Genomic DNA, 25,901 nt, shown 5'->3' with positions numbered 1-25,901 from the left:
TAGTTATACCAGATGTTGCTATGCTGTTAGCTCCGTTATATAGCAGGTACCAGCTAGCTAACGTTAACCAGCTAACATTAGCTCTTGCTTAACGATATCAACGGATTTGTTGCTCAAAATGTAGAATGATCAGGGATTGGCAACTAGAAAGCATTACTGCTGATATGACATCAAATTTATAGTGAATATCGTTCCCTAATAAATGTAATGAGGCATTCCACTTGCCCCAAAATCAGCATTTGTTGTGATTCTAGTCTCTGATCTCTGATCATGTTTCATTGTAAACAACCAATCAGTGTTTAGACCAACAGGAGGAGAGCTAGTAACATTAGCAGCACCGCTAACGGCTAACCAACAGGAGAAAGGCTAGTAACGTTAGCAGCACCGCTAACGGCTAACCAACGGAGATTCACTTCAGTTACATTATGATGCCTTCAGGCTCTGCTCAGTGAACATGAGTACTGGCTGAATGTAAATTATAACGTTATTCCCCCCCCCCCCCCCAGACAGGCCCTGGCTGAGGTGACGGCGGCCCTGCGGGAGAAGCTCCACCGCTGGCAGCAGATCGAGTGTTTGACGGGCTTCTGTCTGGTCAACAATCCGGGTCTTGGAGCGCTGGCCGCCGCCCTCAACCTGGACCCGTCCTTCCTCGGCCTGAGACCTCCGACGCCTCAGCACCTCCTGCTCTCTGACGACCTCGACGACATGGACGAGGACATCCTGTCTCCTGGGACGCTGCAGTGTAAGTCTGAGTCTATGAGAAGTATGTTTAACGTATGCATGGTTGTATTTGTAAATGTGTACGTATGAGTACTAATGTGTGAGTGGATATAGATGTGTTTTCTTTTTTTCATAGAAAAGTCATAGTATAGCATGTTGTTAATTTTTTCATAAAAAGTCATAGTATAGTATGTTGTTAATTCTTTTATAAAAAGTCATAGTACAGCATGTTCATTTTTTTATAAAAAGTCATAGTATAGCATGTTGTTTCATAAAAAAGTCATAGTATAGCATGTTGTTAATTTTTTCATAAAAAAAGTCATAGTATAGTATGTTGTTAATTTTTTCATAAAAAAGTCATAGTATAGTATGTTGTTAATAGTATAGCATGTTGTTAATTTTTTCATAAAAAAGTCATTGTTAATTTCTTCATAAAAAAGTCATAGTATAGCATGTTGTTCATTTTTTCATAAAAAAGTCATAGTATAGCATGTTGTTAATTTTTTCATAAAAAGTCATAGTATAACATGTCGAAAAAAGTTATAGTATAGTATGTTGAAAAAAGTCATAGTATAACATGTCGAAAAAAGTTATAGTATAGTATGTTGAAAAAAGTCATAGTATAACATGTCATAAAAAGTCATAGTATAGCATGTCGAAAAAGTCATAGTATAGTTTGTCGAAAAAAGCCATAGTATAGCATATCGAAAAAAGTCATAGTATTACATGTCGAAAAAAGTCATAGTATAGCATGTCGAAAAAAGTCATAGTATAGCATGTCGAAAAAAGTCATAGTATAGCATGTCGAAAAAAGTCATTGTATAACATGTCGAAAAAAGTCATAGTATAGCATGTCAAAAAAGTCATAGTATAGCATGTCAAAAAAGTCATAGTATAGCATGTCAAAAAAGTCATAGTATAGCATGTCAAAAAAAGTCATAGTATAGCATGTCAAAAAATGATAGTATGGCATGTCGAAAAAAGTCATAGTATAACATGTCAAAAAAAGTCATAATATAGTATGTCAAAAAAGTCATAGTACAGCATGTCATAAAAAGTCATAGTATAGAATGTTGTTAATTTTTTTATAAAAAAGTCAGAGTATAGCATGTTGTTAATTTTTTCATAAAAAGCCATAGTATAGCATGTTATTTTTTTCATAAAAAGTCATAGTATAGTATGTTGTTAATTTTTTCATAAAAAAGTCAGAGTATAGCATGTTCATTTTTTCATAAAAGTCATAGTTTAGCATGTTGTTCATTTTTTCATAAAAAGTCATAGTATAGTATGTTAATTTTTTCATAAAAAGTCATAGTATAGCATGTTGTTCATTTTTTCATAAAAAGTCATAGTATAGCATGTTGTTAATTTTTTCATAAAAAAAGTCATAGTATAGTATGTTGTTAATTTTTTCATAAAAAAAGTCATAGTATAGTATGTTGTTAATAGTATAGCATGTTGTTAATTTTTTCATAAAAAAGTCATTGTTAATTTCTTCATAAAAAAGTCATAGTATAGCATGTTGTTCATTTTTTCATAAAAAAGTCATAGTATAGCATGTTGTTAATTTTTTCATAAAAAGTCATAGTATAACATGTCGAAAAAAGTTATAGTATAGTATGTTGAAAAAAGTCATAGTATAACATGTCGAAAAAAGTTATAGTATAGTATGTTGAAAAAAGTCATAGTATAACATGTCATAAAAAGTCATCGTATAGTTTGTCATAAAAAGTCATAGTATAGCATGTCGAAAAAGTCATAGTATAATTTGTCGAAAAAAGCCATAGTATAATTTGTCGAAAAAAGCCATAGTATAGCATATCGAAAAAAGTCATAGTATTACATGTCGAAAAAAGTCATAGTATAGCATGTCGAAAAAAGTCATTGTATAACATGTTGAAAAAAGTCATAGTATAGCATGTCAAAAAAGTCATAGTATAGCATGTCAAAAAAGTCATAGTATAGCATGTCAAAAAAGTCATAGTATAGCATGTCAAAAAAAGTCATAGTATAGCATGTCAAAAAATGATAGTATGGCATATCGAAAAAAGTCATAGTATAACATGTCAAAAAAAGTCATAATATAGTATGTCAAAAAAGTCATAGTACAGCATGTCATAAAAAGTCATAGTATAGAATGTTGTTAATTTTTTTATAAAAAAGTCAGAGTATAGCATGTTGTTAATTTTTTCATAAAAAGCCATAGTATAGCATGTTATTTTTTTCATAAAAAGTCATAGTATAGTATGTTAATTTTTTCATAAAAAAGTCAGAGTATAGCATGTTGTTAATTTTTTCATAAAAAAGTCATTGTTAATTTCTTCATAAAAAAAGTCATAGTATAGCATGTTGTTCATTTTTTCATAAAAAGTCATAGTATAGTATGTTAATTTTTTCATAAAAAGTCATAGTATAGCATGTTGTTAATTTTTTCATAAAAAAGTCATTGTTAATTTCTTCATAAAAAAGTCATAGTATAGCATGTTGTTCATTTTTTCATAAAAAAGTCATAGTATAGCATGTTGTTAATTTTTTCATAAAAAGTCATAGTATAACATGTCGAAAAAAGTTATAGTATAGTATGTTGAAAAAAGTCATAGTATAACATGTCGAAAAAAGTTATAGTATAGTATGTTGAAAAAAGTCATAGTATAACATGTCATAAAAAGTCATCGTATAGTTTGTCATAAAAAGTCATAGTATAGCATGTCGAAAAAGTCATAGTATAGTTTGTCGAAAAAAGCCATAGTATAGCATATCGAAAAAAGTCATAGTATTACATGTCGAAAAAAGTCATAGTATAGCATGTCGAAAAAAGTCATAGTATAGTATGTCATAAAAAGTCATAGTATAGCATGTCAAAAAAAGTCATAGTATAGCATGTCAAAAAAAGTCATAGTACAGCATGTCAAAAAAAGTCATAGTACAGCATGTCAAAAAAAGTCATAGTATAACATGTCTTAAAAACTCATAGAATAGCATGTCATAAAAAGTCATAGTATAGTATGTCGAGAAAAGTCATAGTATAACATGTCGAAAAAAGTCAAAGTATAACATGTCAAAAAAAGTCATAGTATAGTATGTCAAAAAAAGTCATAGTATAGTATGTCGAAAAAAGTCATAGTATAACATGTCAAAAAAATAATGTATAACATGTCATAAAAAGTCATAGTATAGAATGTTTTTAATTTTTTTCATAGAAAAGTCAGCATTAACATGTTAATTTTTTCATAAAAAAGTGATAGTATAACATGTTGTTAATTTTTTCATAAAAAGTCATAGTATAACATGTCAAAAAAAGTAATGTATAACATGTCATAAAAAGTCATAGTGTAGCATGTCATAAAAAGTCATAGTATAGAATGTCATAAAAAGTCATAGTATAGCATGTTGTTAATTTTTTCCTAAAAAAGTCATAGTATAGTATGTTGTTAATTTTTTCAGAAAAGTCATAGTATAGCATGTTGTTAATTTTTTCATAAAAAACCATGTCATCATTTTTTTATAAAAAAGTCATAATATAGCACGTCGTCATTTTGTCATAAAAAAGTCATATTATATTATGTCGTTGTTATGTCTCTTATCCATTGGTCCAGGGGAGGGTTAGGGACTAACACAAACCAACCCAAATGATACACAAACAGGCAATGAACAATAAACAATATTTATTTTACTCACCAACAGTTCAACATGAGTGAGTCTTACCACAGAGTGGGAGAGGATGGGACAGGAGTAGTCGTGCCAAACAATTGAAAGCAATATAACAAAGCTTGACTTAACTACCTAACCTCTGAAATCAAACAAACAAAATGGCTGCTCTATGCTTATCTAACAGTACTCAACCAAAACCAAATACAGATGGGGCACCGACCAATAAGCCTCGTGTATCTAGACACAGAAACTCAACTCTGTGTTTGTCAATGTTCAGGGAACCACAGACTCACCTACTGTCACAACCTCTCACTACAAGCACTAACATAAAGTCCAACTCTCAGCATCGACAGAAAACAATATGTGAAGACCAGCCGAAAAGCAGGAGTCATCCTGCTTTTATCTTTGGCTCCTCCTCTGCCGATTGGCCAGCCTGCAGGTGGTGCAATCCCTTGAGCAGCGCGACCGCCCCCCCACAGGTGGAACCCAATCAACTGACTGACACCTGTTAGGAACATGAGAGAGAGAAAAAAATTAAAAAGTCATATTACAGTATGTCGTTTTTTTCCATAAAAAAGTAATAATATAGCATGTCGTCATTTTTTAATAAAAAAGTCATAGTATAGCATGTCGTCATTTTTTCATAAAAAAGTCACAGTATAGTATGTCGTCATTTTTTCATAAAAAAGTCATAGTATAGTATGTCGTCATTTTTTCATAAAAAAGTCATAGTATAGTATGTTGTCATTTTTTCATGAAAAAGTCATAGTATAGTATGTCGTCATTTTTTCATAAAAAAGTCATAGTTTAGTTTGTCGTAATTTTTTTACTAAAAAGTCATAGTATAGCATGTCGAAAAAAGTCATAGTATAGCATGTCGAAAAAAGTCATAGTATAGCATGTCGAAAAAAGTCATAGTATAACATGTCGAAAAAAGTCATAGTATAGTATGTCGATAAAAGTCATAGTATAGCATGTCATAAAAAGTCATAGAATAACATGTCATAAAAAATCATAGCATAGAATGTCATAAAAAGTCATAGTATAACATGTCGAAAAAAGTCAGAGTATAGCATGTCGAAAAAAGTCATAGTATAGCATGTCGAAAAAAGTCATAGTATAACATCTTGTTATTTTTTTCATAAAAAAGTCATAGTATAGTATGTCGTCATTTTTTCATAAAAAAGTCATCGTATAGTATGTTGTAATTTTTTCATAAAAAAGTCATAGTGTAGCATGTCGTAATTTTTTCATAAAAAAGTCATAGTGTAGCACGTCGTCATTTTTTCATAAAAAAGTCATAGTATAGCACGTCGTCATTTTTTCATAAAAAAGTCATAGTATAGCATGTCGTCATTTTTCATGAAAAAGTCATAGTATAGTATGTCGTCATTTTTAATAAAAAAGTCATAGTATAGCATGTCGTTAATTTTTAATAAAAAAGTCATAGTATAGCATGTCGTCATTTTTTTATTAAAAAGTCATAGTATAGCATGTCGTCATTTTTTTATTAAAAAGTCATAGTATAGCATGTCGTCATTTTTTTATTAAAAAGTCATAGTATAGTATGTCGTCATTTTTTCATAAAAAAGTCATAGTATAGCACGTCGTAATTTTTTCATAAAAAAGTCATAGTATAGCATGTCGTCATTTTTCATGAAAAAGTCATAGTATAGTATGTCGTCATTTTTAATAAAAAAGTCATAGTATAGCATGTCGTTAATTTTTAATAAAAAAGTCATAGTATAGCATGTCGTCATTTTTTTATTAAAAAGTCATAGTATAGTATGTCGTCATTTTTAATAAAAAAGTCATAGTATAGCATGTCGTCATTTTTTTATTAAAAAGTCATAGTATAGCATGTTGTAATTTTTTCATAAAAAGGTCATAGTATAGTTTGTCGTAATTTTTTCATAAAAAGGTCATAGTATAGCATGTCGTCATTTTTTTCATAAAAAAGTCCTAATATAGCATGTCGTCATTTTTTCATAAAAAAGTCAGTTTAGTTTGTCGTCATTTTTTTACTAAAAAGTCAGGGTATAGCATGTCGAAAAAAGTCATAGTATAGAATGTCATAAAAAGTCATACCATAGCATGTCGAAAAAAGTCAGAGTATAGTATGTCGTCATTTTTTCATAAAAAGGTCATAGTATAGTTTGTCGTCATTTTTTTACTAAAAAGTCATAGTATAGTATGTCGTCACTTTTTCATAAAAAAGTCATAATAGAGCATGTCGTCATTTTTTTCATAAAAAAGTCATAGTATTGCATGTTGTCATTTTTTCATAAAAAAGTCATAGTATAGTATGTCGTCATTTTTTCATAAAAAAGTCAGTTTAGTTTGTCGTCATTTTTTTACTAAAAAGTCATAGTATAGTTTGTCATAAAAAGTCATAGTATAGCATGTCGAAAAAAGTCAGAGTATAGTATGTCATAAAAAGTCATACCATAGCATGTCGAAAAAAGTCAGAGTATAGTATGTCGTCATTTTTTCATAAAAAGGTCATAGTATAGTTTGTCGTCATTTTTTTACTAAAAAGTCATAGTATAGTATGTCGTCACTTTTTCATAAAAAAGTCATAATAGAGCATGTCGTCATTTTTTTCATAAAAAAGTCATAGTATTGCATGTTGTCATTTTTTCATAAAAAAGTCATAGTATAGTATGTCGTCATTTTTTCATAAAAAAGTCAGTTTAGTTTGTCGTCATTTTTTTACTAAAAAGTCATAGTATAGTTTGTCATAAAAAGTCATAGTATAGCATGTCGAAAAAAGTCAGAGTATAGTATGTCGTAATTCTTTCATAAAAAAGTCATAATATAGCATGTCGTCATTTTTTCATAAAATAGTCATAATATAGTATGTCGTCATTTTTTCATAAAAAAGTCATAATATAGTATGTCGTCATTTTTTCATAAAAAAGTCATAATAGAGCATGTCGTAATTTTTTCATAAAAAGTCATAGTATAGCATGTTGTCATTTTTTCATGAAAAACTCATAATAGAGCATGTCGTCATTTTTTCATAAAAAAGTTATAGTATAGTATGTCGTCATTTTTTCATAAAAAAGTCATAGTTTAGTTTGTCGTAATTTTTTTACTAAAAAGTCATAGTATAGCATGTCGTCATTTTTTCATAAAAAAGTCATAGTATAGCATGTTGTCATTTTTTCATTAAAAAGTCATAGTATAGCATGTCGTCATTTTTTCATAAAAAAGTCATAGTATAGTATGTCGTCATTTTTAATAAAAAAGTCATAGTATAGTATGTCGTCATTTTTAATAAAAAAGTCATAGTATAGCATGTCGTCATTTTTTTATTAAAACGTCATAGTATAGCATGTCGTCATTTTTTCATAAAAAAGTCATAGTATAGTATGTCGTCATTTTTTTATTAAAAAGTCATAGTATAGCATGTCGTCATTTTTTCATAAAAAAGTCATAGTATAGTATGTCGTAATTTTTTCATAAAAAGTCATAGTTTAGTACGTCGTCATTTTTTCATAAAAAAGTCAGTTTAGTTTGTCGTCATTTTTTTACTAAAAAGTCAGAGTATAGTTTGTCATAAAAAGTCATAGTATAGCATGTCGTCATTTTTTCATAAAAAAGTCATAGTATAGCATGTCGTCATTTTTTCATAAAAAAGTCATAATATAGTATGTCGTCATTTTTTCATAAAAAAGTCATCGTATAACATGTCGTCATTTTTTCATAAAAAAGTCATAGTTTAGTTTGTCGTCATTTTTTTACTAAAAAGTCATAGTATAGCATGTCGATAAAAGTCATAGTATAGCATGTCGAAAAATGTCATAGTATAACATGTCGAAAAAAGTCATAGTATAGTATGTCGTCATTTTTTCATAAAAAAGTCATAGTATAGCATGTCGTCATTTTTTCATAAAAAAGTCATCGTATAGTATGTCGTCATTTTTTCATAAAAAAGTCATCGTATAGTATGTCGTCATTTTTTCATAAAAAAGTCATAGTATAGCATGTCGTCATTTTTTCATAAAAAGGTCATAGTTTAGTTTGTCGTCATTTTTTACTAAAAAGTCATAGTATAGTATGTCGTAATTCTTTCATAAAAAAGTCATAATATAGCATTTCGTCATTTTTTTATTAAAAAGTCATAGTATAGCATGTCGTCATTTTTTCATAAAAAAGTCATAGTATAGTATGTCGTCATTTTTTCATAAAAAAGTCATAGTTTAGTTTGTCGTCATTTTTTTACTAAAAAGTCATAGTATAGTTTGTCATAAAAAGTCATAGTATAGCATGTCGAAAAAAGTCATAGTATAACATGTCATAAAAAGTCATAGTATATCATACCATAAAAAGTCATAGTATAGCATGTCGAAAAAAGTCATAGTATAACATGTCATAAAAAGTCATAGTATATCATACCATAAAAAGTCATAGTATAGAATGTCATAAAAAGTCATAGTATGTCGTAATTCTTTCATAAAAAAAGTCATAATATAGCATGTCGTAATTTTTTCATAAAAAGGTCATAGTTTAGTTTGTCGTAATTTTTTTACTAAAAAGTCATAGTATAGCATGTCGTCATTTTTTCATAAAAAAGTCATAATAGAGCATGTCGTCATTTTTTCATAAAAAAGTCCTAATATAGCATGTCATAATTTTTTCATAAAAAAGTCATAGTTTAGTTTGTCGTAATTTTTTTACTAAAGTCATAGTATAGCATGTCATAAAAAGTAATGGTTTACCATGTCGAAAAACGTTATCGTATAGCGTGTCGAAAAAAGGCATAGTATAACATGTCAAAAAAATCATAGTATAAAATGTCATAAAAAGTCATAGTATAACATGTCAAAAAAATCATAGTATAGAATGTCATAAAAAGTCATAGTATAACATGTCGAAAAAAGTCAGAGTATAGCATCTTGTTATTTTTTTCATAAAAAAGTCATAGTTTAGTTTGTCGTAATTTTTTTACTAAAAAGTCATAGTATAGCATGTTGTTATTTTTTTCATAAAAAGTCATAGTATAGCATGTTGTTATTTTTTTCATAAAAAGTCATAGTATCGTATCTTGTTATTTTTTTCATAAAAAAGTCATAGTATAGCATGTTGTTATTTTTTTCATAAAAAGTCATAGTATCGTATCTTGTTATTTTTTTCATAAAAAAGTCAGAGTATAGTATATTGTTATTTTTTTTCATAAAAAAGTCATAGTATAGCATGTTTTAATTTTTTCATAAAAAAGTCATAGTATAGCATGTTTTAATTTTTTCATAAAAAAGTCAGAGTATAGCATGTTTTAATTTTTTCATAAAAAAGTCATAGTATAGCATGTTTTAATTTTTTCATAAAAAAGTCAGAGTATAGTATGTTTTAATTTTTTCATAAAAAAGTCAGAGTATAGTATGTCGTAACAAATCTCTCTTCTCTGAGTATTGAGAGACGCACAACATATTTTTGTTGACAGTATGAGAAGTATAAAGTACCACCAGATAATAATTATACATCTAATATGACCTCCTAAATATGTTTTTTCTGCTTTTGTAATTTTATTTGACGTTTCTTAATATTTCCTTTTTTGTTTGGAATTATAGTAGACGTATATTTTTCAAACTTGTTCCTACTAAAGACGTTAATCTTAAAGACCGCTCAAATATCTACGTTATTGTTGAACAGTTAGTAATCTGTTGCCAGAAAGCTTGATTCAAATGTGTAACAGGACGACTCTATGTATCTAAATGGTGCTTTTATTTTGAAGAAAGTCTCTTTACTAATAGATGTTATTTAGTTTAGTAGATGGAGAAAAAAAAGAGACAAAGATCCTCTGATCAGTAGTTGAATCAGAAGAGAAGAAATCAGCTGGAAGCTTAGATTTAAACAGGAACAACTTGCTGTTTCAGTGTCAAGAGTTTCACAATAAAAGCATCCTAGAACAAGCTGGACTTAACTTTATCAAAGCTCTTCTTCAGACTGCACAAAAGAAATAGAAGGTTAGTCTAGAGCTTCTACTGGAATATCAGCTGAACTCATCACAGTTTAAACCTCTTCAATCAATATTTATTATTGAAGGAAAGAAGAAAAACATCTATAAAGCAGCTGATTCTTGACTCTTCAACACTAGTTTTTAATGTTTTTATAAGAGGAACTTCTACTGAAGTCTGAAGATATTTACGTCTTTAAGTAGTCTGCATGTAAAAACACTGTAGAGATTAATTCGGACATTGAAGTGATTAAAAATGACTAATTGTCCTTTAAATCCCCTGAAAGCCCCACTAATCACTTCCTACAGCGGCTCATGAGGGACAAACTTTGCAAGAGATTTGAAAATATCAAAAAAAATAAAAATAATGAAACACCTTTACCCGACCTCGTCGTCTCTCAGCTCACCTGTGGTCCGCTCACAGTCTCCGCCCCCTCCTCTGATTGGTTCCTCTTTTCTCGGCCTCTCTCTCTCCTGATTGGTTCCCTCCAGACGCAGCATGGCAGATGGACCGGCGAGTGAGTGACCTGTGGCCCCTGAGTGGCATCGCAGACACCCAGTCACCATGGAAACACTCTGGTTGGCCCCTCCCTCCTTCGCCCCCCCCCTCCTTCCCCTCTCCTCTCTGATTGGTTCATACCTCTGTACGCTTGACGAGCACCCCCCCCCTCCCCCCAACTCTGCCAGGGTTCCCACAGTTAATTTACAATTAAATAACAGTAAAATCTTATTTTTTTAATTGAGACGTTATATTCTCATCACTTACAATCGCAAGAAATATTGTGAGAAAAATATGAGAAAAAATAATATTCGAAAAATATAAAAAATGTATATTAAAATATGTTAAAAGATTTGCGAGAAATATGAGAAAAACATAATAAAATGTCCGAAAAATATAACAAAATTATCAGAAATACATTATAAAAATATTTGACAAAAGACTGATAAATGTCTGAAATGTATGATAACAAAAATTCAAACATTAGTGAAATATATGGAAAAATGTGAAAAGAGTAAATTTATTAAAAACCAACTACATCTTAGAAACAAGTTATATTAATAACAGAATACAATTTATAATTTATTGGAGGTACTATTGCATTGCCCGGTTAAATGTAGTTTTATAATGAGTTATAATATCAATTTCTATGATTGAACTTGATCAGAAAAATATAAATATTAAGCTGTTAAACTGTGAACAGCTAAAGTACTTTCATACATTTCGTGTGCTATTTTAAGCTACATTAAAATCGTTTTCCATTGAATATTTTAAGGTATTTTAAAATTGGATAGTTCTTTTGTACAATTATTTTTATGCCACTTTATTACTATATTTTTCTTGTTTTTTTCTATTGCTCAACCCTTGCACAGGAAAACAAAAAAATTCAGAAAACAACAATAAAGAACTGGATCATTTGATACATTCAATAAGAATAAATAGCAAAAAAATCCTTAAATTTGACCCAACAATCCCACCAATAAATATGTTGGTTTATGACTGTGGGAACCCTCATTTCACATCTACAGATAAAAACAACCATCAGAGATTCAAGAGTAGAGACTGAAATTTGATCTTAATTTTCATACGTTTTTTATGGTAAAATTAGGAAATTGTATGAAAATAACAGAACAGCATGCCTCAACATTAGCTTGTTACCTACAGATGCTGGCTATCATGCAGTTTAGATGACTCACGTTAGCCATTTAGCTAACGTGAGAAACCAAAATAAAGTCAATCAAATGTCTGCGATTATAACGGACAGCAGGTGTCCATGTGAACGCCTCCTCACCTGTGCAGCTTCACCCTCCTCTTCCTCCACCTTCCTCCCTCCATCTGGTCAGATCAAGAAGAAGAAGAATCTCTTCTTCTCACCTTTTCACCCTCTGAAGACCTGGAAAACTCAACACTATTTTAACAACCGTTTACCTGCTTTCCCTCTTTCCACTAACATCCACTTACAGGTCTGCAGCAGCTAAAAGCACACAATATTTTTTTTGTATATATATATATATATATATATATATATATATATATATTTTAATTTCAGCTTTTGCACATGTCACTCTTCAGTTTCATGAAGTATTTTCTTCGTTGTCTGAACTTGTGGTTCCGGTTTTCAAAATAAAACAACTCCTCCTCTGCCTCTTTGTCCCACAGCTCAGAGTCTGATGCCCCTGCGACAGAGGATAGGAGACCCCGCTCTGACGTTCAGCTCTCAGAGGTTGGTTGAAGGGCGGGGCTTACCTCAACCAGAGGGGCGTGGCTTGATCACATCGCCCCGCCCTCCCAGCGGCCGGCAGAATCGCAGCCTCTCTATTGGCCAGCTAGAGTTCCTCCCTCTGCCTTCTCCGTCTCTCTCCTCCTCCCTTTCTCACCCCTCTATAGGCCCCGTCGCTCCTCCTCACCCCCCTGTCCTCTCATTATGTCCTCCTCCTCCGAACGACAACTCCTCCTCCTCCTCTTCTTCTTCTGCCTACACTGATGGCGCCGCTCATTTTTCTGCTCTGCTCTTCCGGTCTTCTTGCCTCCATTCTGCAGAGGCGGCTTCCAGCCTCCCGCCTGCAGGGGGCGCTGCGACGGCCCATCAGCAGCGCTGTCGCTCCGGCAGCTTTGGGTATTTTCCTTCTGCACAGACTTTTTCCAAAGATACCGAATAAACTAACAAGACAGAAAACAAATAAATACAAACAGTGGGCCTCATTGATAAAACATTCGGACACACAGATTTGATCAGGACTTGTCAAACGAAGAGATTAAGAATTTGTAAGATTCGTCATTGTTTTTCATTTCTAAGATTTAAAGGGGAAATTTACGAGCAGGTCAGAAGTTAGAGCAATTTTCAGAAATTAGAGTTTAAGAGTTTTCAGGATTTAGAATTTACGAGTTTTCAGGATTTAGAATTCACAAGTTTTTCGGATTTAGAGTTTACGAGTTTTTAGGATTTAGAGTTTTCAGGATAATAAGTAATTTGTTGAACAGTCCTGTAACTATAATAAAAATCTTGATTCACTATCTTATATTGTTAGATCAAATAAGAACGAAGTATCTCTTTTCCTCTTGCTCGCTGTTCTTCCTCCTAACGTTTCTGTATTTGATCTATCCTTAACATCATACTTCCATCTTCTAGTTCAATTATTTCTCTTTATAGTTTGATATCGTGTTCGTATTGTGGTAAAACTAGTTTATATGACGTAATGTGCTTCTCTCTCCGTCTCACTCAGGGACATCATGAACCGCTCGGACTCTGACTCCTCCCTCCCTCTCTCTCACGGCGAATCACGAGGCTCGCACGGCTCCAAGCCCTTCCTCCTTTCATCCAGGCTCCACCCCCTGCAGGGTCAGGGCTCCGGGGTCGGAGGCCTGGAGAAGAGCTCAAGCCTCGGGGAGCTGAGGGGCAGCCCCCGGGGGGGGGGCGCCGCCGCCAACGCCGCCGCCACCCTCGCCTCCTCGAGCTCCACCCACTCCCTCTTCATCAGGTCCGACGGCGGCGCCGGCCCGGCCGCCGTCTCGTCCTCCGCCTCGTCTGGCCCGACGGGCGGCCTCCATCTCCCGGCCAGGAGGAGCCCCGTGGAGGACGGAGGAGACGAGAGCGAGTCGTCCGGCGGCCGGAGGAGAAACGCTTTAAATAAGATCTTTAAGAAGAAGCAGGGACGCCACTGAACGTCTCACGAGGAGCCGGCTTTTTATCTGCTACTGAAACCAAACTGTCGCCAACGCGTCACTCAGACGCTTCTTATTAAACTATGCTGCCAATTTCTTCTTCTCTCCGCTTAAACTGACAAGATCCAATTTGGACTAACGAGACAAAAAAGTATGACACAGGACAAACCTCACAATGCCCGGAAGTCCTACAGCGACAAAAACCAAAGAAGAAGAACAAGAACGCCGTAAAGAGTAGAACATTTTCCCTTTTTTTCATACAGCCCCTGAAGGTTCTGAACGTTGAAACATGGGACTCTTAGTGACGGTGTGCAGTGCATTGTGGGGTACTGAGGACCGATTCATACCAGGAGACAACCTCCGGTTCTAAAAAGTGTTAAAGCTGCATTCTCTCTAGTGTCCACCAGGGGGCGACTCCTCTGGTTGTATAGAAGTCTAGTCTAAAATGACTCTACTTCTCTCTTGATTTATTCCCTCAGTAAACATTGTAAACATGAGTTTATGGTCTCAATCTCTAGTTTACAGTCTTCTTCAATACAGCATGATGTTCATTTAGTACATTATGCTCCATTTAGAGTCAAACACACCATGAAGCAGGGGATGATTTAGGGGCGGGGCTACACTGTGATTGACAGGTCTCTACCAGAGACGTATACGACGTCTCCCTCGTCAGTTCATGCTCATCAGATGCATGATGGGAACTCACACGGTCTTCTGTAAACGTCTCTTTTGGTTCATGTGTATATATCCGAGTGGAGTTTAATGATTGTATTGAGTTTCCGCAGTTGAAGGGCTTTTATTTTGGTGAATGGTGTCAGTTTTACCATAAAATTCAAAATCCAACAACAAAAATATCTCGTTAGAATCGTAGTCTTGTTGACTTGTTGAATTCATCATTTTGTCAATTTCAGACTCAACGTTTAGTCGATCGACTTGGTGTCTGTACTAAAACTAAAGTATAAATATTTAAAATGACAATGTTACGTTCACCACTCACTCTGTGTGTGTGTGTGTGTGTGTGTGTGTGTGTGTGTGTGTGTGTTTTGTCTGAGGCAGGATGTGAAGCTTCACTTTAACTTTGTTTACTCTGAACAAAGATTATTTAAAGAAACCGGTTGTCTGTCAGATGGGATCAGTTGGGATCTGCTACGTGAGGACTCCATTACCCAGAAGTCCTGTCACCAGATGCCCCTTAAACTGAACTCACATGTGTTTACTGCAGGAACATTATTCAAAAAGTGTTTTTATTTATAAATCTTTAAAGAATCTGCAATAAAGAACCTTTTGAAGACTGTCGATGTTCATTTTGGCTCTTTTCTTCTTCTGTGGTGGATTTTCTGTCTGTATGAACTGTTTAAGAAACAGCTGGAGACAAAGTTTGATGTTTCTGCATTTAAAATACTAATAATTTCAGATGACTTAATATTGCTTGAGAAGTGATGTCATTATATACTCTCAAATAGCCTCGTTGTGCTCTCTGTTGACCGGTAGGTTCACTGACCTGTCAGCTGCTCGGGAAATCTTCCAGAAGGAGGCAGATGGTCAACCAGCAGGTGGCAGCACAGAGCCACTGAGACAACAGGAGGAGAAGCAACACAGAGGGCTCAGTTCTGGTCTGTTGTACGTTTAAAAGAACTGATCATCTGGTAATCTAACCTGAGCATTAGTAAATGTAAAGAAAAGTACATGAAGAGGTTTAGTGCTCCTTCAAAATAAAGGTTACAGGGAAACTCCCCAACAAAAACACACCAACATGCATGAAAAAAACAAGTCCCCGTTATGAATTCCCAAGTCAAGACCAACAAGTCCAGAGTTAAGACCAAAAGTCCCACATGTTATAACCAACAGGTCTAGAGTTAAGACCAACAAGTCCCACAATTTAAGACCAACAAGTCGCACAATTTAAGACCAACAAGTCCTACAAATTAAGACCAACAAGTCCCACAAGTTGAGACCAACAAGTCCTACAAATTAAGACCAACAAGTCCCACAAGTTAAGACCAACAAGTCCCACATGTTGTAACCAACAGGTCTAGAGTTAAGACCAACAAGTCCCACAATTTAAGACCAACAAGTCGCACAATTTAAGACCATCAAGTTCTACAAGTTAAGACCAACAAGTTCTGAGTTAAGAACAACAAGTCCCACAAGTAAAGACAAGCCCCAAGTCAAATCCCTAGTCAAAACCAATGACAGCCAAGTCAAGTCCCAAGTCAAGTCCAATGAGTCCCAAGTCATGTCCCAAGTCAAGACCAACAAGTGTCTGAGTAAAATCCCTAGTCAAAACCAATGACACCCAAGTCAAGTCTCAAGTGAAGACCAATAAGTTGCAAATGAAGCCAAGCAAACCCTGAGTGAAGACAACAAGTCCCAAGTCAAGACCAACAAGTGCCCGAGTCAAGTCCCCAGTCCTGAGTCAACGCACACAATTTAAGAGTAATAAGCACCAAGTCAAGTTCCCAGTTAACCCTAAAAAGTCTCAAGTCCCAAGTCAATGAGTCACAAGTCAAGTTCAAGACTTGACCAAAAAGTCCAAAATCAAGTAAATGAATCCTGAGAAAACTCCTGCGTCAGACTTAACGATCCTAATTTCAATCACTAATCACTAGAAGTAATAATTTAAGTCTCAAGTCTGACTGTAAACCTCTGTTATGAACACACGTTTGGTCAAATATAAAAAATGTCTCAGATCTTTATGTCACTGCAGTCGTGTCGGTTTGTATTTCATAATTAATATTTATTTTTGTACACGTGTCGTCAGAAGCTGTGATGTTGCGTAACGTCTTTCTGGTCACATTTCCTGTCGTATTAATTTCCCCTTATATGGTTTCCCTCCTTCATAACTCCTCCCCTTCAACCGCGCCCTGTGTCTCTGCTCAGAGGACGAACCGCCAACACCGATTGGTCAGAAGATAAACCGACACACGCCTGACGTCATTTCCACACAAACCGGTGACTTTAAAAACGGTTTCACATCCCAGAATGTTGCTGTGCACCGAGTCCACCACTCACAACCTCATTCAGTTGTGGTGTGTTCTTCTTGTTCTTCTTGTTCTTCGGCCCTCAAATTCACCAGAGTTGTTGGTTTCAGTGATGCGCTGGTTCAAACTCTTTAGAAGTGAAGAAACACAAAAGGAGAAATGAAAGTTGAGTCACTCAACTTCCCTTTAGAGCGGAGGAGACTTCCTGCAGAGCAACAACAGCCTGCAGGTTCCTCAACACTCCAACTGGTGAAGCGATAGACCGCCCACACCGACAGGGGGTGGACAAAATAACAGAAACACCCGAAAGGTGTGATAAAAAGCTGAAAGGGAGGCGCTGGAGACGTTAATTCTGCTGTTGATGAAAAGGCTTTTTGTCTTATTAGAGATAAAACAGCTGCATTGCATTCTGGAAGAATTTTGAATTTGAGACTTCTGAATTTTGGTGCATTTTAATACACACATTTTTAAAACCTATCCACCAGATTTTAGGTTGATGTCTTTCAACCTGCAGACGTAAAACGTGATATTATTATTCCCTCAGTAAACATTGTAAACATGAGTTTATGGTCTCAATCTCTAGTTTACAGTCTTCTTCAATACAGCATGATGTTCATTTAGTACATTATGCTCCATTTAGAGTCAAACACACCATAAAGAGGGGATGATTTAGGGGCGGGGCTACACAGTGATTGACAGGTCTCTACCAGAGACGTATACGACGTCTCTACGTCACTCCTCCTCAGTCCAGATATGGTCACTTCCTGTTCACTGGTTGCAAAAAAAAAACAAGATGGCGACGTCCAAAACGCTGAACTCGAGGCTTCAAAAACGTCCACAAACCAACGAGAGACGTCACCATGACTACGTCCTCTTCTGATAAACAGTGTTTGTGTGAACGAGGGTTCACTGTGGTGATTTACTACGTTGTGTTCATCGTTTACCGCTCGCACCAACTTCCTGTATTTTCTGTGGCGGTTTGAACACAAATCAAATGTTGTTAATCAACATGTAGAAGAAGAAATGATCACGTGACTGAACATGAGCGCTCTCTCTCTCTCTCTCTCTCTCTCTCTCTCTCTCTCTCTATGTGTGTCTGTAGTGACTCTGCTTCTATATTTAACCTGCAGGCCATCTCTCTCTCTCTCTCTCTCTCTCTCTCTCTCTCTCTCTGTCTCTCTGTCTCTCTCTCTCTCGCTCTCTCTCACACCCTCTCTCTCTCTCTTTCACACGTCCTCGTCATAAAGGAGGCAGCCGAGAGACGACGAGCAGGATGGAGGTAAACTTCTTCTCATGTTTCTCTGGTGCTGTTTGTTGTTTGTTGTTTGTTGTTTGTTGTTTAGTGATATGTTAAATAAAGCTGCAGGTTAGAGTTTCTGTTGTCAGGTCACTTAGTCTCTTTATTCTAGTTGTATTTGTGCATAAATGTAACATTTTGCAGTTTAATGAATTGCAACAGTTGTGTGTTGTGAAAGTGCTGATTTTACCGAACGTAAAATATTAATATAAATAGTACACAAAAATAAAAAAACCTCCATTGTCACGCTTCATGTCGTGTTCTTTCCGCTCACAAGCACACAAACAGCTCAGCGTGTTGATGAGATATTAAGAGTTATGAGAAGATATCGTTTTTCGCTCTCTTAAATTCCACCCCGACCCCGTCGAAAGCCGGATGTCGGAGCTTTCCAGCGGCACTTTGAACGCACCACATATTTGTGGATCGGAGGACATTTCTCTCGTTGTTGAGAACGATCCCACGCAGGAAATGTGAAAACGAGTCAGCGAACGTATTTTAGCGGAAAGATTTAAAAGTTATAGTTTATCTTTTTCATTTGTGAAGTTTATAAATATGATAATTCAGTTATTTTCCCTCATTTTTTAAGACCGAAAAAGACATCAATGAAACTTATTTTAACTTGTGTGAGGTTTGTGTTTTTTATCTGGAGTTTTATTAAAGTAATATAACTGTGTGTGTGTGTGTGTGTGTGTGTGTGTGTGTGTGTGTGTGTGTGTGTGTGTGTGTGTCACTGAGAGGTTACTGCAGGTCACTGACAGCACATTAGAGTCTGTGGTGACGTCATGAACACACGTGTGTGGATGTATTCATTCTGTTTAGAGTCTATTTGAGCTACAAACTCATTTCAATGAATTTAAACAATAAGTGGATTCACTCATTACAGTTGAACTCGAGTGACCTTTCACCCACAAATCATTTCTACTCACCTCCAGTGATGAAGTACTCAGAGCCTTTGAAGTTGGATCACTCGGTTACTTTGTTTTACTGTCAATGAGACGACAACACCCTCATCATCATCATCATCATCATCATCATCATCATCATCATCATCAGCTGTTAAACATATCCATTATTCATAATATTAAATCTAAAAGCTAAAAAAAAATCTTGAAATGAACTGGAATGAGTACACACTCACACTCACACACACACACACACACACACACACACACACACACACACACACACACACACACACACACCTACACCTACACACACACACACAGAAAGAGGAAGTGGTTTAACGGTTGTTTTTTCTTCAGTTTCTGCCATCGGGTGACTACACACTGTGGCAAGAATGAGTACGGCCCTGTGTGTGTGTGTGTGTGTGTGTGTGTGTGTGTGTGTCTGTGTGTCTGTGTGTGTGTGTGTGTGTGTGTGTGTGTCTGTGTCTGTCCCCCAGGCGATGTGATTACATTATCTGTTGAATGTCAGCAATGTGAGACCTTCAGCTGAAATGGACGTGGATCAACATCACGTCAACAGCTGAGTGTGTGTGTGTGTGTGTGTGTGTGTGTGTGTGTGTGTGTGAATCCGTTAATAGACTTGTACTGTCCTCATGTTCACACTGACGCAACAGTTTGGGACTGAAGTTGTTGATATTTTCTGTTTTCAGCTCTTCTGTCTGATTTACTTGTTACAGTTTTCATTGGAGGGAAGCCAGTGAGGGATCATGACGGTGTCTACCGAGCAGCTACCAGCAGGCTGTAGCATCAGCAGTAGTAGAAGTAGTAGAAATAAACAGTAGAAGTAGCAGCAGGGACAGCGAGCTATGCTAACAACCTGTGTGTCTCTTTGTGGTTGTTTCTCGTCTCCGTGTGTCTTTGTAGACGCTTAGTGGTCATTTTGAGTACGTTTGTAGTCACTCTGCGTCTCTTCTTGGTTTTGAGTATCTTTGTAGCCGTCATGCATCATGCCTCTCTCTGTGGTTGTTTTCAGATTTTGTGTTGACACAGACTCACCCTGAGGCTGTTTTAAGTATCTTAGAGTCTCCGCCGCCGCGTTGCTAGCCTAGCTCAATCAAAAAACATTCCCAACAACTCTTACTCTGTCTGATGTACATGTTGTATGTGTTTTATTAAACAGGCGTAGAAACAGAAATGCTAAAAGGAGATATTACGGTTGTACCACCATTTATGCCAAACTGAGACGTTCTGGTTTCAGCAGCCGTTAGCATCGGAGCTACTTGTTCAATGAAACGGGTCAGAAAACTTGAGCGGCTGCCTTCCTGATGATAACACTTACGTTTCCTTTCTCGACATGGTCACAGCGCTGCCGACACGCCACCTCAGGCAGGAAGTAACCTGCAGCAAGAGTAGTAGTCGTAGTAGCACTAGTAGTAAAAGTACTAGAGCATGAGGAGCAGCAGCATTGGGAGTAATAGTACACGCGTTTAATCCTTTATTTAATTAACTTAATGTAAACATTAAATTAAAATGTCTGACTTTACTCTGCTTGGAAACATCAGTTCACCTGATTTAAAATCTTCTTATTGGATGAATTGTTGATGAATGAGTAATTAGTTTTGAAAGAAACTTGATCAGTGTGTGAGCAGATTTCCCAGCATGCATTGCTATTTTGTAGTTTGAAGAGAACATATTGTATATCATGGAAACTGCTGCTCTGTTTTCTCAGTTGTTAAACAACTTGATTTACATAATTTAACACATTTTTAAACTCGTGAAGGTTTCTGCTTTGTGTAGTTCTACCTTTTAGATCTTTAATAATGTATCACGAATAAAATGGAGAAAAACTGTACACGATATAATGAAATGAAAATAGCAGCTCAGAAATGCTCATGTGAAATTACACACTGCACCTAGAGGAGTCTGCTGAACATCTGAGATCTTTAGTTCATGAAATGAGTCTCGTCAGTGTTTACCTCGCATCTCCTCTCCTTCCCTCAGGAGGAGGCTCTGTCCCGGCGCTCGGTGGCAGAACTTGCAGGAAGATTCAAAGGCTCGTCTCGTCCACAGGATGCCGCTGGCAATGAAACGGTGAGTTTAATGTCTGTGCATCAGCAAAGACGTGTAGACACGTCAGACAGAGTCCTCAAAAATAAATAGTCAAGACAACTACTCTAAAGAGACGCAAAACCACTTAAAGAGACACTCGTGATCCTCAAAACGTCCACAAGGAGAGACAACATGACTACAAAGAGACTCAATAGAATACAAATAGTTTAGAAAAGACTACAAGGAACATGACTACAAAGAGACAAACACACAAGAACACAACTACAAAAAGACACAAAACAACAAGGAGAGATAACACGACTGCAAATAGAGAAAAAGACAAGAGACAAAGAAACATAACGACTACAAAGAGAGAAAAGACAACAACAAAGAGACACCAACGACCACAAAGGGACTCAAAATGGACAAGAATTCAAATGATTCTAAACCCACCCCTGACGTCCTGCTGTGACATATCAAATCTGTCTGTGAAAACTGAGGTGTCGGAGCGTCCTTGAATGCACCAACATGTAAAGTGAAGTAACACTGGAATGAAACATTAAAGACACAGCAACGGTTTAAATTACACAGTGGATCCATTTGAAGTAAATCAGACGATTTATTTAGATGTATATATTGTGTTTTTGTATGTTTGACGTTGTTGTTTACTTTGTAATATTGTGATAAAACGTCTCAGCCACGTGTCAGTGTGCTGCAGAAGAAGAAGAGAAACAGGAAATGGGTCAGGAAGAGCGTTTTGTGTGTGTTTCAACACAAGTGACTGTTTCAGAATCAAATGTCTCTTTTTGGAAAAGAACAATCTGGTATTTTTCTGTTCCATGATGTCTTATGATTCCCTGCAGCTCAGACACGAGACGTTAATTATTGAAAACATGTGAAATCTATTTCAGTAGAAGATGCATATTTCATGAGGATACATACATACATGTAGCTGTCCAGTGTTCACAATCCAAATAAATCTAACTGAAGATATCTTAGTAATTAACCAGAAGAGTGTCATTTTTGGTAATTTAGTGTCTCTTTGTGGTCGCGTTGCGTCTCTTTGTGGTCAGGTTGCGTCTCTTTGTGGTTGCGTTGTGTCTCTTAGTGGTCAGGTTGTGTCTCTTTGTGGTCTGGTTGCGTCTCTTTGTGGTTGCGTTGCGTCTCTTAGTAGTCAGGTTGTGTCTCTTTGTGGTCAGGTTGTGTCTCTTTGTGGTTGCGTTGTGTCTCTTTGTGGTTGTGTTGCGTCTTTGTGGTCAGGTTGTGTCTCTTTGTGGTCAGGTTGTGTCTCTTTGTGGTCTTGTTGTGTCTCTTTGTGGTTGCGTTGCGTCTCTTTGTGGTCAGGTTGCGTCTCTTTGTGGTTGCGTTGTGTCTCTTAGTGGTCAGGTTGTGTCTCTTTGTGGTCTGGTTGTGTCTCTTTGTGGTTGCGTTGTGTCTCTTTGTGGTTGTGTTGCGTCTTTGTGGTCAGGTTGTGTCTCTTTGTGGTCAGGTTGTGTCTCTTTGTGGTCTTGTTGCGTCTCTTTGTGGTTGCGTTGTGTCTCTTTGTGGTTGCGTTGTGTCTCTTTGTGGTCAGGTTGTGTCTCTTTGTGGTCTTTTGATTTACTTTTTCCAAGGAATGTTTTCAATAATCCATCCATACCAACAGGCCGACCTCCTCCTGACTCTGTGGTCTCTGACATGTAGACTGTCTTTATAATAAGTATCTACTGTAAAGACTGCTTTCCAAAACAAATAAATGAAAATGTCTGAAAAATAAAAAGGATTATGTTGACTAAAACTAACATGAACCTTTGATCCCAGCACTAAAACTGAATCAACACTAATTACTGGAGTAGATATTTAGAAGCCATTAGTCTGCTGTAAGTAATACTGTTTTAACACAACTGCACTAATGATTGTTTGTGTAGCAGGAGAAGCCGGTCAGACGAAGACCTCCTCGCTCTTTACAGCTCCCCAAAACCACCGGAGACGACCAGGAGGTGAGAGAGAGACATGGAACCTTTGATATCAACACACAATCATATGTAAATCTGTCCACGACTGTAGGTCCACTTTAATGACCACCATGAGAGTTCGACAACAGAAATGTGTGTGTGTGTGTGTGTGTGTGTGTGTGTGTGTGTGTGTGTGTGTCAGCAGCCACCAGGTGTCACCTCACCTCTACCTGCCAAAGCCAAGAGGAACTCTGCTCTGATCGAGAAGCTCCAGGTGAGTTAATCTGGTTTCTGCTGCTCTCTGTTGGTGTGGATGGAGAGCTGCACTCTGATGTCACTCTCTCTCTCTCTCTCTCTCTCTCTGTCTCTCTCTCTCTCTCTCTCTCTCTGTCTCTCTCTCTCTCTCTCTCTCTCTCTCTCTCTCTGTCTCTCTCTCTCTCTCTCTCTCTCTCTCTCTCTCTCTGTCTCTCTCTCTCTCTCTCTCTCTGTCTCTCTCTCTCTCTCTCTCTCTCTCTCTCTCTCTCTGAAGGCCAACCTCGCTCTCTCTCCCACGACCCTGCTGCCCTCTCCAAAGAGCCCCGGCTTCAAGCTGCTGCCTCCCACCTTCACCCCGCCCTCCCCCAGCTCCGCCCCGGTTTTTGGGGTTTTTTCGTCCACGCTGCCGCCGCTCGCTAGCCCGCTCAACGCCACCTCTCCGTGGACTGAGGAGGAAGGCCCCGCCTCCTTTGAAGCCCCTCCCACAGTGGAGGAGGGATCCATCCTGTCGAACACCAGCATCAAGGTCTGTCAGAGAGTTAAAGGGATGTTCCACCTGAGTCCGTCAAATCCAGCGTTTTCATTGGTCCACTTCATGTCTGTGTCCATTGTTTCATTATCTGTTATTTGGAGAACCTAACAGCAGATATTTAATCACATTAATTCACATTAGAAGTTGTTTATTTGGCGTTATTACCAACAACAGGGCTTTAAACCTTTTAATCGAATTACTGTTTGAGGAATTGAATCCATTTCTACCAATTGAAAATCTTCTAAAGCTAAAAGCGGTAACGTTATCGTTGTCCAGAGAATATAACGACCTCACCCGTCTGCCTCCGCTCCCATTGGTTCCCTCTGCAGGGCCGAGCTCGCCACTCCATCTGGCGACGCCCTCCGTCCCGCCTCCACAGGAAGTCCAGCAGTGGAGACGATGTCGGTGTCGCCATCGAGGGAGAGGAAACGACTGAAGCAGAGGACAAAACAACAACAACAACAGGAGGAGGAGGAGGTGAAACAGACGAGGGGAAAGAGGACAAAACAGACAAATCTCACAAAGAAGACGAGTCAGAGATAAACGTCGAGACCAGAGGAGAAGACGAGAAGAAGAAGGAAAGATCAAAGGAAGGAGGATCTTCATCAGGAAGAAAGGAGGAGGAAGAGGAGGAAAACTGTGAAAAAAAACAGACAGAAGATTCAACTGAAGAAAAGACAAACAGCAAAGACGAGGAACAGAAAGAGGTGATTCTACAGAAAGAATACAATATAGTCTAAAATAAGACAAAATATTATTAATCCAGAAGGAAATTATTGCACCAGAGTTTGATCAAAGATAGAAACAATAGAATAAATGATAAACATATAAACAGTAGAATAAGGATTATTAAATGTAAAGGAAGTAACACTGGCACCAGTAAGAGAAAGGTAAATAAATAAAGTAAAACATTCTACTAAAATACAAATAGTAAAATGGAACAAAGATCAAATACAAGAGTAAAAATATGAAGTGTATTAGAAGTGATACTAGCACCAAAAACTAAACTAGAAAAGGTGAATACAATGGAAGTAATATTGCACATAATGTGGTTATTATTGTTGTTAAATGTATTCAACTGGACTGCAGAGTCTTTTATGTATATTTATATATATATATATATATATATAATATATATGTATATATATTTTATGTATTTCTTTTATATCAGAAGATGTTTCACGTATTTGTGAATTCGAGCTCCGTCTACAGAAACAACTTAAAAGATGATGTTGAGTTCACAGCTCGTTTCTGTGGATAAAAACAAATCCAGTTATTGCAGGTTAAAGCGTTTTCTTTTCTTTGTCCCACAGGAGACGACGAGTCAGAGTTCAGCCCGATGAGCCCCTGGGAGTCTGGGAGGGAAACCCTGCAGCAGCTGAAAGTCTGGACAGCGTGAGAATGAATATTTATGAAACTCCGTCATCTCTGTGGTGAAGACGAAAGCAAGAAAAAGTGACCGACTTGTGGATTCACAAGTTTATCTTTTTAAAGAATCACTGATGTATTTTAGGAATTTAAAAAAACCTCCTGAAAACGATTGACGTGAATTTGTTTTTACTAATCCTCGACTGAAAGCTTTTTTTACACTGCAATGCTGGATTTGTTCCTTTTTATAAAATGTTTTCTTGATATTTGGCGCTTCCAGAGCTGTGACTACTGATGATGATGATGATGATGATGATGATGATGATGATGTCGTGTGCCCGTTTATTTTGAATTGTTCAACAAAAGTGTCACAATAAGATACATGCTTGTCTTGAAATCCTTTTGTTTGTGTGTTCGTTCAGTTAAAGCCTTCATTCCAAACATTCATAAACAACCAACCATGGAAGTTTTTTATTATTTTAAAACTGTACAAAGACACAGAGCGGGTACTTTAACTCTAAATTCTGTGTGGGCGTCACATTGTGCCTTTAAGTTTGGAACTGATATTAAAATGCATATTTTTGCTACA

The 25,901-nt window shown here is 36.3% G+C and overlaps 2 protein-coding genes across 5 annotated transcripts in view; both read left to right on the top strand.

Moving 5' to 3' along the window:
• stim1b (stromal interaction molecule 1b) overlaps positions 1-15,287 on the top strand; it is a 29,867-nt gene extending 14,580 nt beyond the window's left edge. For 2 of the 3 annotated variants that reach the window (XM_068731742.1, XM_068731741.1), the window contains exons 11-14: positions 507-742; positions 10,823-10,909; positions 12,489-12,552; positions 13,553-15,287. In XM_068731742.1, coding sequence (XP_068587843.1) covers positions 507-742; positions 10,823-10,909; positions 12,489-12,552; positions 13,553-13,991 — 826 coding nt within the window. In that variant the 3' untranslated portion in view covers positions 13,992-15,287. The remainder of the gene's footprint in view (positions 1-506; positions 743-10,822; positions 10,910-12,488; positions 12,553-13,552) is intronic. The other variant, XM_068731743.1, reaches the window with a different exon arrangement.
• A 2,858-nt stretch (positions 15,288-18,145) lies between these two features.
• On the top strand, positions 18,146-25,901 carry dub (duboraya). 2 transcript variants are annotated; one of them, XM_068731730.1, is made up of 7 exons: positions 18,146-18,251; positions 21,176-21,265; positions 23,131-23,202; positions 23,363-23,431; positions 23,687-23,938; positions 24,274-24,651; positions 25,258-25,901. In XM_068731730.1, the coding sequence occupies exons 1-7, from the start codon at positions 18,246-18,248 to the stop codon at positions 25,285-25,287; spliced, it is 897 nt and encodes a 298-aa protein (XP_068587831.1). In that variant the 5' UTR covers positions 18,146-18,245; the 3' UTR covers positions 25,288-25,901. The 2 variants fall into 2 exon arrangements, with proteins under 2 accessions (XP_068587831.1, XP_068587830.1); XM_068731729.1 differs by having other exon boundaries at positions 23,360-23,431.

This window comes from Cebidichthys violaceus, unplaced genomic scaffold (assembly GCF_023349555.1).
Source record: "Cebidichthys violaceus isolate CVI_PGR_0920_01 unplaced genomic scaffold, fCebVio1.0.p SCAF_53, whole genome shotgun sequence".
NCBI classification, from domain to species: Eukaryota; Metazoa; Chordata; class Actinopteri; order Perciformes; family Stichaeidae; genus Cebidichthys; species Cebidichthys violaceus.
The sequence above is the reverse complement of the archived record's forward strand: the minus strand, read 5'-3'. Positions and strand labels throughout refer to the sequence as shown.

Coding starts and splice junctions, on each gene's coding strand:
- dub (XM_068731729.1), top strand. Junction 21,266..23,130: donor ATGCCGCTGGCAATGAAACG/GTGAGTTTAATG, acceptor TTGTTTGTGTAG/CAGGAGAAGCCGGTCAGACG. Junction 24,652..25,257: donor AAGACGAGGAACAGAAAGAG/GTGATTCTACAG, acceptor TTTGTCCCACAG/GAGACGACGAGTCAGAGTTC.